The sequence below is a fragment of the Thamnophis sirtalis genome, unplaced genomic scaffold (genome assembly GCF_051295495.1).
Source record: "Thamnophis sirtalis isolate CommonGarterSnake01/CBP01778 unplaced genomic scaffold, rThaSir2_p1.2 scaffold_4, whole genome shotgun sequence".
Lineage (NCBI taxonomy): Eukaryota > Metazoa > Chordata > Lepidosauria > Squamata > Natricidae > Thamnophis > Thamnophis sirtalis.
The window spans coordinates 13,459,278-13,473,527 of NW_028261384.1; the positions used below are offsets into that span (position 1 = coordinate 13,459,278).

General features: G+C 35.6%; 1 protein-coding gene across 4 annotated transcripts in view; it reads right to left on the minus strand.

Annotated features, from left to right (window-relative positions):
• The window catches only part of ESYT2 (extended synaptotagmin 2), a 67,529-nt gene that overhangs the window by 5,470 nt on the left and 47,809 nt on the right, over positions 1-14,250 (minus strand). Inside the window, exons 14-20 of one of the 4 annotated variants that reach the window (XM_087712496.1) lie at positions 11,555-11,656; positions 8,462-8,524; positions 6,135-6,209; positions 4,709-4,795; positions 3,942-4,091; positions 753-1,138; positions 77-175 (exon numbers count right to left, since the gene is read on the minus strand). In XM_087712496.1, the coding sequence (XP_087568622.1) occupies positions 77-175; positions 753-1,138; positions 3,942-4,091; positions 4,709-4,795; positions 6,135-6,209; positions 8,462-8,524; positions 11,555-11,656 (962 nt within the window). The remainder of the gene's footprint in view (positions 1-76; positions 176-752; positions 1,139-3,941; positions 4,092-4,708; positions 4,796-6,134; positions 6,210-8,461; positions 8,525-11,554; positions 11,657-14,250) is intronic. The other 3 variants (XM_087712497.1, XM_014056853.2, XM_014056854.2) reach the window with 3 other exon arrangements.

Below are 14,250 nucleotides of genomic sequence, written 5' to 3' on the forward strand. Positions count from 1 at the left end.
CCTTCCCAGTTCTCCAGCACAGCTACCGTACCTTACAGATAAACTGATAAATGCAAGAAATATATAATACGATCACCTGCATGTATGCACAACCACCATAAGTTTGTTTCTCTGTGAACTGTGACGAATTGTTAACTGAATCTGGCCCAATGGTGACTGTCCCAACGTTGCTCCACTACAAAAATCAAGATAATACAAACTATCAGCATTGAGCTTCCACAATGACACAAAAACAATTCTTTCTTTTGTGATTTTGGGGATATATTATATCCCAAAGGCAACAAAAAATATGAAATAAATACTTCAATAAGAACCCTAAACTACTATTCTAACCCACCTGCATACATAAGACAATCCTAATGAGGTTCTGTACGTACAATTTACAATACATTCTGGTTTTCCAGACACAATTAAAATATAGCATTACTAATATTAAGTAATTGTTGATTTGTGAAGACATGTTTTGGTTTTGAGAAGTAACAATATAAAACAAGAGCTGCTTATTGTGCAGAAAATTGGGGAGGGGGGGAATACTGGCAATAAATAAATAGTGGGGTGCTGAGGCTGGTGCTTTTTAAAATTGTAAATAAATATCTGAGTCAAGGTGGAGACGTCATGAAAATGTCAACTCGATGCCCAGATACTGTAAACAAAATGCAAATTATCATGCTTAGAATCATTAGGAAAAGAACTTAAAGTAAAAATGCCAATGTAAGAATAGATACAATATGAAAAAGAATTTGGGACTGTACTTTTCAAGTTGCCTCAGACGTTGCCTTAGCTCCTGCGTGGCGATGGGAAGAGAGATGTCTGAAGCTATACTTGGAGTAGGCTCTTTGACTGAAAGGTGGCTGGGAGAACCACTCAAATTGGAGGTCAGAAGACTGGAGGAACTTCTGCTGAGATCTGCTGGCCATTGAGGGTGAGGGTTGGAGGGGAGGCCTGCTTCCATCCCGTCAGTCCTTTTATTGGCATCTACAGGTGTAGAACTTAGGGCTTTGCTCACATCAGCTGCTGGAGAGGGGGGCACCTGAGGCTTGAAAGTACCCTTCCTCCCATCTTTGGAAACAGAAGGCCTCTTCACTTTGGACGTATATTGGTAATCTGGAGCTCTCTCTTGGTTTTCAAGAGAAAGGATCTAATAGTCACAAAACAAACAAGAAGATCACTTTTGTTCCTTCTTACAGTTTAGGGAAAAAAATTGCCTATATCAATGAATGGAGTTTCAAAGGTTGCAAAACCCAGCATTGGGGAAGGAGCTTTAGTACAATGAACAGATTACAAAGAGAACTAAAGCAAACCTAGAAGAGTTATCTTTGAGACTATTTTTTCCTCTCTCCAATTGCTCTATATAAAAACATGCCTGGAAAATCTCATGTAGTATGTAATTTACCGGAGAGTTATGCCTAACTAGAATGTTTGCCCTTAATCTCCACCATGATGAGAAAAAGAAAAGTTTGCCTGAATGAAACTTAATTGATAGGAAATACAAATAGCCCTCAACTTATTTCCAGCACAGAGTCTATTATGACAGACCCCTAAATCGTACGTTCCTACGGCAAAAGTTCCAATAGCCACTTCCCCTGATCATGTGTCCACATTTCGGACAATTGGCAATCGACCTGCATTTGCAGCATCCCATGGTAATGTGACCACAATTTATATTTTTGCTGAAAATTAGTGTTTTTTTCCCCTGGTTTTCATCATCAACATGCCATAGCAAACAATGGGTTTGCTTAACACCCACCATAAAAAAGGTAATAAAATCTGACTGATCACATGACGACCTGCTTTTAAACTTTCATGAGTTATGACTACAAAGGGCAGATCCTGTTATATTCCTAAATCAAAGATTGTCTGTATTCTCCTCTTACGTTTTACAAAAAGGAAAGCTTTCAATGGGACATCTATACATCTCACTTGGTGGAAGTTTCCATTTTGTGGCTGTGGAGAATTAAAAATACACACTAGTCCAGCCTCTTCCATTTGTTAAGCACTGGCAACCTTGATATTCCTCTCAATAAGAGTTAAAAGATTTTTGCTATCAAGTTTTTTTCAGAATCTTTTACAATCTCCCCTGGATTTAATCCCTGAAAAGAATGTGTAAAAAGCTTGCATTGTATAGAATGCCTAGTGAATCTATAGAAAGCATGGCATTTTTAGGCCATAAGTATGAAATGCCTTCATTATTTTAATATGCTATATAATCTCCCTAGGCATTATGCAGCATAGTAAGAAAGTCATGTAAAGGGTTAGGTAAAGGGTTAGGACATATACGGAAATGAAAGAAGAAATGTAAAATAAAGTACAGGACTTTCTTACTGAAAAAGAGAGAGAAAAAGACAAAGCGCTGACCTACAAGAAAGGCTAGGATGACATTTTCAACGAATTATTTTATACTTTACTTTATACTTTTGGCATTGCATAGAATGCCTGGGAAGCACGAAATATTAAGCATTTCGTACTTTGACATCCCATTTTTGGCATTGTATAGATTTCCTAGGCATTCTATAAAACGCCTAATTTCACACATTGAGGGGAAGATAAACAAAAGGAGCATCTAAAATATTGAGACTGCAAGATGCTACACGGAGCATAACGTCAGATATGAGAATAGCATGATATGGGGTATTATTTGCTGTCATACACACGCAGTACACATATACTGTGTAACAAATCTGGCATTTCCAGATGTTTTGGATACAATTCCCTAGAATCCCTGATGATTGGGTATAATGGCTGGTATTTATAGAAGGGCAATCCAAAATATCTGAGAGACACCAGATTGCCCTTTCCTGGTGCATATGATGTAATATATGAAAGGAACCCTGGTGGTGAATGATTGAAGTGTAGTACTGCAGGCAAACTCTACCCACAGCTAGGATTTCGATCCTAATGGGACTCAAACTTGACTCACCCTTCCATCTTTCCGAGGTCAGTAAAATGAGAACTCAGATTGTAAGGGGCAATATACAAACAATGCTCCCAGTGTAAACCACCCAAAGAGTGCTCTAAAACACTATGGGACAATATATACGCTTAAATGCTATTGCTATGCTGTTGCTATTGGTTCTATCTCATCAGAAAATATCCTTATTTACAGTCTGTTATAAAGATTATAATTAATTATGATGCTCTTAATTATGTGTGTCGTTTTTAACTCTTAATCTTGTTATATTATAGGACAAAGTAAAAGCAATAGGAAGGCAATGCAGAATGGAGAACTAGAAAGGCTAAATATGAAAGCCAATACAGAAGACTGTATAATTGCTTTACATTATTACGTATGTTTTGTGTTTTGTTTTTTCTTGTTGGGTTTTTCTTTCTGTTTTTAAAGATTAAAATGTTCAATAAAAACTATTTTAAAAAAAAGACATGCACACACTTAGAAGTATGGCACATTTGAAAAAAAAAACCTCTTAATCTTGCCATTTTAAAGGGATCTATATCTTGACGTAAGGATCATTATAGTTATTTTTATTCATTCCAAATGGAGATCTTCCTATAGATTAAGCAGGTATAAGAAAGGGAATTGTTTCACATTAAAGTTAGAGCTCTGGGCATTTCTTCTTAACTTGATGGGAGAAAACTATCCAAAAATTAGGCAGGTCGTCTTAATCACTTTTGCTTTTCAACAACAAAAGGGAAGCATGGCAGTAACTGAACTCGTGCATTCAAAACATTATGCTCCTTCACTGAAATACAGACTCACTTTATGGAATATATTGACACTTTTACCACAGCCTGCAGCTTTGGTGTCAATAATTTTTAATGTGTCCATCAAGTAACCAAGTTTACAACTTCTCATTCCCAAGCAACCACACCTTTTAAAATCTTTTCCTGACTTTCTTTCTTAAAACATAATTTGCATATCACTACCATTACCGCAATTATTACATGCTTAATTTTTAAATAAATTTTAGGGAACTGTTGTAATATACCCTGAGTGCAATCTTCATGTATACAGTGCTGTTTGGACCAGAATTGTTAAGATGAAATCTCTGATGCATAGTTAGATCTTCACTTGCAAGGAGTTGGTTAAGAGGAAGCTTAAAATTTCCCAAGGAGCACTGATGTTGTTCATCCTTGACCTACAGAAGAAGGAAAAAGAATTATTACAGTTAAATGAAAACCTGTATTTAAAAAAGTTAACAAATTACTAAGTCCTTAATTTTATTCAATTAACCTGATTCTTGACCCATTAATAAACTTAATCAGCTTAGAATGAACCCATGCAAAAAACATGATAGGCACGTTGGCTTTTTCTAATAAAGAAAAAGAGAATATAGTATTTAAAAATAATTCAATAACAACATTTAAACAAGACATCTTTGTTTCCTATAATCTGAATTTTGATGTATTGTAATTTTTCTCACTTACACACTTAAATCCAGCATTAGAGAAAGCCAAATTTGATATTACATTTATGCTTTATTCAGTATAAAGTAAGCTTTACACAATATTACATATATATTACCAAAATAATTAAAACATTTTCTAATCACCTGCCTCAAATTTACTAAGCAAACGATTCAGCATAGGCAGAACTACAACTATTTCCAAGATAGGATCCCTTGTCTATTCAGCAAAACATTTGCAAATGTCAAGAGTACAACATTTTTTGCTGTAATTCTCCCAATGCTGCAGCCATTCTGGCACTCTGCCCTCAAAAGATACCTCAGATCAGGCAATAACAAGAATGACCTACCTCAACTTCTAGCTCTTGTCGTCGAGGATTATGAACAAAAAAAGTGAAATGCTCTTCCCAAACAGGTTCATTGGTCTTATAGCGGATCTATTCAAATGCAGGATTCTTTATTAACATATATGTCAAAAAACAAAGCCTACTTATACAGATACACAGGCATTCTTCTCCCTTTGCTCCAAGAATTGCATGTGCTTGGGTAATATATTAAGGCAGGGGTCAGCAACCTTAAACACTCAAAGAGCCACAAAGGTCTGAACCAGAAGCCCCCCCGTTCAATTTTGGAACCGACTGGCAGTCCAGTTCCCCTACCATAGAGTCTCCTCCTAACACGGCCTCCTTTTTACTTCTACCTGTCCTAACCAAAAGCCCTATCAATTGTGGAGCTGACCAGCAACAGGGAGCTGCAGCAGTGGGAGGAAAGAGCCACATGTAGCTCCAGAGCCGCAGGTTGCTGACCCCTGTACTAAGGGAACTGGACAACAATGGAAATTACAGAGCTGGATATTCAACATACACATACAACATACTTGAGGGACCGCCTGCTGCCAATTACCTCCCAAAGACCCATTAGATCACACAGGGTTGGCCTCCTCCGGGTTCCGTCTACTAGCCAATGCCACCTGGCTACTACCCGGGGGAGGGCCTTCTCTGTGGCAGCTCCGGCCCTTTGGAACGAACTCCCCGCAGGGATTCGGACCCTCACCTCTCTCCAGGCCTTCCGAAAAGCCGTCAAAACCTGGCTTTGCCGGCAGGCCTGGGGTTGATGAGTTCCCTCCCCTCTCGACTTGTATGGTTGTGTGATTCTTGGCTATTTTAATTACTTGTATTCTGTCCTATGTTCCCCTTTTCCCCTTTTGAGTTGTTCGCCGCCCTGAGTCCCTCCCGGAGAAGGGCGGCATACAAATAATAAAATTCAATTCAATTCAATTCAATTCACATGCAAATAAATACATAAAAACATCAAAGTGGTTTGTGAGTCCGTACTTCACACTGTACAATGGGCTTTGTCCCTCAATACAAATTACAGATATCAGGATTTTTCTTCCCTGATTAGATTTCTGGAATGGGCAACAGGGTAGATTTAACCTTTTATTTCACCTGCACTCCCAATCCAGATCAGAAATATGAGTTAGGGGTAGAGAGTAATGTGAAGGATATTGTCCTCTTAGAGCAGCTTACAAGTACAGTACTTCTTATCCAAAGAAGCTCACAGCAGTATGTCCTTTGAGAAAAATCATGATATCCAATGCTAATTCAGATCCAAGTGCCTGCAAATTGCTTAGGGGATGGGAGTAAGGGATTCTATTAGCTTTGAAAGAAAATGTTACACAGATTGATGTGATCCTGTATATACAAAACCTGGAAAAATTAGGATGGTGTGAACTGTTTTGCTTTACAGAAAAGGACAAAAGTTGTTAAGACTTACCTTGCTTTCTTGTGAGTTATGTCCAATTGTCATTAAGACAAGGGGATTTGGATTACTGTTCATTTTCTTCCCTGACTGAAAATGTAAAAAAACAATAATTCTATTACTCTTATCTTCCTTCCATCTATTCTGTGTCACAAACATATATGAGATAAAGGAACCGCATAACTTACCTTGAAAGATTTGCACATAGAAATTACTGAGGTTTCCAACCCCCTTACAAGTATAGTGTTTTTGAATGAATTGGTTTAAGGTGCTCAACGTTTCATCCTTAAATAAGCATTTCATTCCCTCCCCTCCCCAAATTAATGAAGCAACATCACAACAAATGAATGAATGTTGCGGTCAGGAAGCAAAAGGAGCATATGGAGAAAATGCAAGCTTAGAAAGCTAATCTTACATATATGGAATGATTAAGCAGAATGTCAGAATCATAAAACATTTGGAGGGTAACAAAAGAAATGATATGCTATGGCTTCTATTGTAAGTTTACCCAGTTTTCTTACTAAAACTACAAAAGTAATTTTAAAGAACTCAGATTATGAATGTCTGTTAATAGGCTCCCTAGCAATGTCTCAGTTAAATACTTTTTGTTAAAAAGGAATTACAAAAGTTAATCTGAAGCATCTACCAATGCTGTTAATACAGTAATTAAATTATTAATAATTAATTTATAAACTGGAACTCCAAAAAGTAACATGATTAAAAAGGAAGTTAAAACAATGTTAAGACAAAAATAGCAGACTAAAGACATGGGTATTCTTATCTCAACACATATTGTTTTGAATTTTTAAAGGGGGTGACGTATTTAGTTTGATTTACCTAGCAATACGCTTTTAATTATTTCTCGCTGTGAAAAATTTTAAATTGGCACAAAATTCATTCAGATTTTCTCCCAGATTAGTTCCATTTCTGAAAATTATCTTCAAGGGCAAAATATGAGCCATAGGGATCTTCATCAATATCATCCTCCCTTATATGACATATTTTTGGATATGTATACAAGAGGGTCTCAATCATGTCTTCATTTGATAAAATGTATTGTTTATTGAATGTTTAGCCTGTTTGGATATTGACTGTTCAGATAGATACTTATTCTTCTTATTTATGTTTTTCTTAACTTTATCAATTTCTGGTTTTCAAAATGCTTACGTAAAATTTAGACAATTTATTTACTACTGAATGGCAAAACTGATGGGACAGGCAAAACACCTCTCAGAAAATAATACACTATCCCTTTAATATAACCAGAAGTTGTTTCTAACAATAACAGAAGTAAGATTCAAGTCTTACTTCTTGCCTCAGGAAACAGGGAGGCACATTTCTTTTTTATATGTGCTACCAATTAAGTTTCTACAGGTAAGGAGAAACAGATATGTAGTGTCCATATATTTGCTTACAGCTAGCCTTTCAGTTTAACCAGCAATTCTGAGCTGTGTATCTCTGCACAATTTATAAACAAGCTATTCTGCACTGTCAGCATCTTCAAAAAAGCACTGCCCCTACTTTCCACATTAGTGCCAGGACTAAATTTAGTTTTCCACTGGCAATTTGTCTTATTAATTCCATGTTTGATCTATAAGTAGTGATCCTGAAGCAAAAGGGATGGAATTAATAAGCCTACATGGGGTTTGTGCTTCATGATGACTTAGTGGCCCTTACATTAGTTTTATTATGAATATTTTGATTGCCAATATGCAGTTACATTCCAAGTTCAGTAAATGTATTAAAAAGGGATCAAGAAATTTAGAAATTCTCTGGATTAAAAAAAAGCATCAACAGGTTTAATAAAATCATGCTTTTGAAAATATATTGGATATTCAGTACCATTTTAGAAGAATTAAATAATTTGTTTAATAGTAATAATACAGCTGACTCTCTAATGCAAACTTTTTAAAAATAATTGATTAAAATTAAAGATTATTTGTTTCTATAATTTATGTAATGCAACCACTGATGGAATGTGCCTTCCACTCACAGACAAATTAATGTTATCGCGTCCTGATCAAACTTTGTGACACTAAGCTTAGATCTCCTGGAATTCAAAATATTTGAAGATATTTTCCATTATTTTAAGACTGCCTTTTTAATTTTTATAAATAACTCAAGGTGACAAACGTATCTAATATTTTTCCCCTCCTATTGTCCACATAACAACAACCCTGTGAGATGGGTTGAGCTGTGAGTGAGTGATTGGCCCAAAGACGGCTCTCATGCCTAACTCATAGGCACTTGTGTAGTATTGTATCTTCACCAATAGACCAAACTGGCAGCCAGAATCTTCATTTAATTGTGTGGTTTTAAATGGAAAATTGTATCACTTTTACCTTTAAGACTTTCTGAACAGCAGACTTCTTCAAGGCTTCTGGATTATAATCTAAAGGATTATGCTTTTAAACCAGAAGAAAATGAACAGACGGAGGGTTAATATGACATGCAACAAAGCAGTTCCAATTGGTTAATTAAGGACAGGACAACAACGGCAGACCAAACAAACATTCTCAGAAGAAAGAGAAAAATGCTTAAACACTAATTACTATAAAATAACTTGATATACCCTTTTTTTTCTTCTTATTCTGTTTTTAATTACAATATTTCACTGACTTTTTCCAGACAGGCTAAGATTCTCCTAATGGCAGTAGCTCCCCCACCCCATCAATAATAGTCCATTGCATTGGATTTGATAATATGGATACAAAAATGGAGTAGAGGTCTAACCAGCTGATAATTTTCATTAACAATTGCTAATTTTATTTCAGAAAAATGGCACCGTCCTGAGGGTAAAGCAGGCAAATTATAATGAATTAAAACAACACCACTTAAAAAGAGAGAGAGGGGTGGGTGGGAGAGGGATTCTAGAATTTCATTTTGTCTCAACATTTCTGAGATGGAATAAATACATAGTTAAATCCAGCTTTAAGCTAAATTGCTAGGCAAAGCACGCTAGCTAATTCAAAACAGGAAAGGGAATTCTCTGTCCTCCAGAATAACTGTTTAAAGTTTGTCTGCTGTGAATCTTGTTTTCAATGGGAAAAAATGTTATAAAAACTTCTACATGTGTCTCAATATTATACATCATGCCACAGAAACATTACACCAAAAATTGACAGAAAGTTTATGTCTGATAAACTGAAGAGTTGTTGAGCACTAACTTAAGTTTTTTTAAAACTAAGAATGACTTTGCTTCTAGATTGTTTTACTCCGTTTAATCACCAAAGTTCTCCCTATATATATATTTTTAGATTTAGAGTAGACATTTTTAACAAAATTTCTGCTTGTCTTCTTGTCAGGAAGCCACGCTTCCAAATAAAGCTCCTACCTAGCATTTACCTCAAGAAACCTTATGCGGGCTGTTTATTTGAGAACATTGTTGTTGTAAAGATGAACTAAAGGCTGGCACTTTTGCCTTGGGATGCGCCAGCTCCCCATTTTCTCTAATTAAACAATTCTAAAAAATAATAATAAGATCAGATGGGCAGGAAAAAATGCAGTACTATAAATTTATGGATACTCATTTTTAAATAAAGGTAGTCCTTGACTTAGCAATCAAAGTTTTGACAGATCAACTAGGGGTACTGAGTACTTATGATCCAGATTCACACTTCCAATGATCAGCCTCCTCTACAGTCGCATGACGGCATTTTGGGCATTCAGGCACAGTGATGCATTTACAGCCACCTGCAGGGTCCTGCAAACATTTCACTGCATTTTAAACCGATTTTGCTGAAAACCGCCATTTACTTACTTTCTTTCTTTTTTTTTTGCAAAACTTCTTAATGAATAATTGATTTGCTTAATCACTGTAGTATTTGTTTAACTGCCACCACAAATAAAATGTATAAAGTCACATGAGTGATCTATTTTATGACTGTCACAACCATGGTTAGGTAGGTTTCATTACGGCCGTAACTCAAGGACTCCTTGTATTATTCTCTAAATTTATCCTTAGGTTTATTTAAAAAAGTAAATCAGGTATGCTCATTTTATCCTCTGTTTGACTGGCTACTTAAGTATTGTAACAACTTGATGCAGCACAATGTACTTTACAAATAGTTCCCATTCTCTATGTTTCCAAAAGCTTTGGGCTAGTAGTAGTTTTATGCCGAATGTCTATTTGCCTAGACTGGAAAAAGTCTTCTCTTTCTTTTTTCCCCATGTAGTTTATTAGCATTTAATTTTCAGCTCCTAATTGTTCTTGCTATACACATATAACAGACATATTCAAGACTGCCATGAAATTTTGCCTCACGCTGTATTTTTTTTAAAAAATTATCCTTGATTTAGGATGAACACCATAGCTGCTTTTGATGAAGAGGAGCCAATGTATCAGAGTAAAAATAGCAGATGACAGAGATGCTTGCGGCTTGCATGCCACTGTCATGCAAATGCCATAATGCTTATTAAGGAATCTTTAAGCTATAAAAAGAGAAGGAACTATTCCAGTTCCATAAAGAAAGAAAAAAAGACAAGGTGAAGTTTAATTTGGGTCAAGTTGCTGTTAAAAGTTTCTTTTTCTGACCAACCTTCACTTCTGTAACACATCGTTTCAACTGCCTTAATAGAGTTGGAAGTTTTAACAATGCACTGGAACCAGAGGACTGATAGCAAAGTAAGAATATATGAGAATTTAATTGTAACATACTGTTTTGGTGTTACATTTGAAACTTTCCAACTTGAATCAAACACGCAACCAGGCCTGTTTTTACACTGATTTCAGAAACTCAAAAGACAATCAAGATTCTCAAAGTAAACCCAATAATGAGATGCCACAAAATAGGAACGTAGGTGGCTTGCAAGCTTAAAATGATTATGCAATGTGAATTCACAACCCCTATTTTATTTTATGTTTAGAACTGTTTCAAATTTCTACTTGACTGTGCAATTTAATGGCTGTCTTTGTACTAGCTGTTATCTCTCAGCAAAATCTACTTTAATATGCTCAAATGGAAACGGCTAACTTATGGGTCCATATTTTAAAGACTGCACAAAGAAGTGTATTTTTTCTGTAACGCATATTATTCCAATTTTAATTATGCAACTTGAACCAAATTAAAGACCTTCTGGGCCCTTACATATGCCACATACAATACTTGCATTTACTTTCCAAAACAATTACAAAGTATGTTGATTTTTACAATTCATGACCATTTCATTTCTCTGCAAGCGTCACATTTTTTCAAGTAGGTAATTGAGCATGCTAGTCTCTGAAAAAATTAGAAAATTTAGCTGGAAGCTAAACTAATCACACCACTGAAAATGTAGCCAAAACAATATAAACTTCTAAAACCATGCACTTAAAAAACAAAGTACTGCATGCTCCTCCATTCCAATGTTAGGGCAAAGTGGGTTTATGAACACCAAGGTTTAAAAAAAAGTTATTATTTTTTTAAACAACAGAACACGTAAACCTGAAAACTCACAAATAGTGCTCTATAGACTGAGGTAGTATTTTCACAAAAGACTAGTCCAGATGCTCTCCTCTCTTTTAAGTATCCACACTCAAATTTTCCCTCGTAGATACTCTTTAGAAAAATGCAAAGGGAAGGAGAAAGCAGAAAGTCATAGGATTCTGGCAGCCTAAGGGGCTCAAGCAGCTTTATCATTAGCATAGATACAGAAAACTTAAGTACTAAAAATCATACAAAGAAAGGATAAACCAATAGCACATTTTTCCATTATTGATCTAGTTTTATCGACATTTCTAGGCAATTTTTTTTCTTCTACTACTGCAATTGGGTGTATTTTAGCTACAGACACCACTTGCATAACAAAATCGCACATTTCAATAATAGCTTTTTAGTGAACTCATGCACCATCTTTTTATACCAATACGGTTGCTATCGTTGTAAATGAAAAAAGAGAGAGATTTTCTGAATATATAGAAGTTGTACTCTTAATCTGTATTCATTCTTGACAAAGGGAAAAAAAGTCATTTCTCTTAAATTTTAATTATATTATACTATCAGATGATTAGGATACAATGAGACCCATTATTACATAGTTTCTTGATTTTTTTTGGAAAAAGTATTCTATTCAAGAGTTCCAGGACATAAAATGAAAATAAAACTAACACAAACACAATAACAAATCCAAGATTTTGCCTCATGTCCACCACAAGTCTTGACAAAGATATACTAACATTTTTATTGGCATAAGGATTAAAACACATCCTTCCACTTTTCATAACTGGGAGATTAATCCCAGGCAAACAGGAGTTGCCACTTCATTATTTAACATGCCTCTCTTTTTCTGGTTTGGAGGCCACAAGGGACTTAAGACAAGGATATGACTGTCCTGAAGGACTGGGCTTAATTTATGCCAGTCTTGAATAAAATACTCCAATAAATTGAGCCCAAAATTTCCATTGACTTTGTCAAAAAATCTCAAAAAGTGATCACATGACCCCTGCAACTGTCATAAATACATTCCAGTTATAAAGCATCCATAGGGATGCTGCAATGGTCATATGAAAAATAATATGGTTTCTCCACGTCATTCTTAGTGAAATGTGCAAAGCAGCATCTGTGTCGGATGAGGCAAGCACATCTTTCTCCTTCTGTCCTGGCTACTTTTTACAGAGGCATAACTGAGAGTTTTTTTAACAAACTGCATCACTGTTTAGTTTGGTGGCAGCAGTTCCTCAGATAGAGAGTGGTAAGGACAGCCAAGGAGATTACAGGAAGCTCACTTCCTGTTATTCAGAATGCTGCTTATAAACGCTGAGTGTTTAGAGCTGTAAGCATTGCTAGAGACCCCACACACCCACTTCATGGTCTTTTTCTGTTGCTCCCCTCTGGGAGGAGGTTTCGAAGTATTTCTAGCAGGACTTCCGGATTCTGTAACAGTTTTGTTTCCTAGACCATCCACCCGATAAACTCGCAAGAATCATTTCTCTCGCCATGGACATGTATAAATCCAAACTAGACCAAGTTGTTTCTCTGTGTCATATAATATATGTGGGTATATGCATAATCATGTATGTATGTATGTATGTATGTATGTATGTATGTATGTATGTATGTATGTATGTATTCATTCATTCATTCAGTGAGTCTGTCAGTCAGTCAGTCAGTCATGTAGTGCATATTGGAGGTGGTGACCCTTTGAGAGCTGTATACAATGAAATTTCATTTTAATGTATGCCGATTAGTGTACATTCAAAATGACAATAAAGTTATTCTGTCTGTCTGTCGCCTACCTATCTACCTACTTACCCAATCATGTAACTTTTTTGAGTGCCATTGTAACTTTGTACAGTTACTAAATGGATCACTGTAAGTCAAGAACTACCTGTACATAATTATTCACTGTTGTTGTTTTTATCAAAGAATAGAAAAGCTTTACCAGAATAAGTTTTTAATAATATTACCAATCAACTTCCTATATATACCCTATTATCATTGTTACCAACTTCATCTAGTGTTCAGGAGGAATTCTGTTTTTGAAATGGCAAAATCATAATTAGAAAACTTCATAATGACCATTGATCCTTGTCTAATATTTTATCTTCAAGTCACATTAGTAAACTTCATTAGGAGTTTCCTTCCTAAAAGCTAGATGAAGAAGGCAAATGTGTGCTTCGTTATAAACATCACATCCTTGGGTTTATTTGGGGACCATTCATTATTTTTGATTTAATCCTGGATAAAAGGGAATTAAAAGACATACCATGATTTACAGTTTAAATATATGGAATTTTCCGTGAAGCACTCCAATTATACATATTTGGGTTCTCTCTCTGCACAGAAATGAAAAATCTGTATAACTGGGACAGTGTGTGTGGGCACATTTTGTTTTTACAAAGTGAAAGGTGTTTCCACAGCTATTCTTGGAACTGCTATTTGGAGACAGTAAACAGATCTTTTAATTATAAGCTTGCAAGCCTATGTGGGAAAGCATTCACATCAACCCTGGTCAAACATTTATGTATATGAAAAATAGTCTAGAATAGCAAACGAAAAAAAGTCATGTTCATTAGCAATTCACATCAGAAGCTGGCTTTCAGTTATCTCTTTTGATTTGCCACAATGAAGCAGGATTCTTCCGTGCTCAGATCATCCCAATATATTGTTTGGATTTTAAATATTTTATCCTAAATGAGTTTCCATTCACAGAA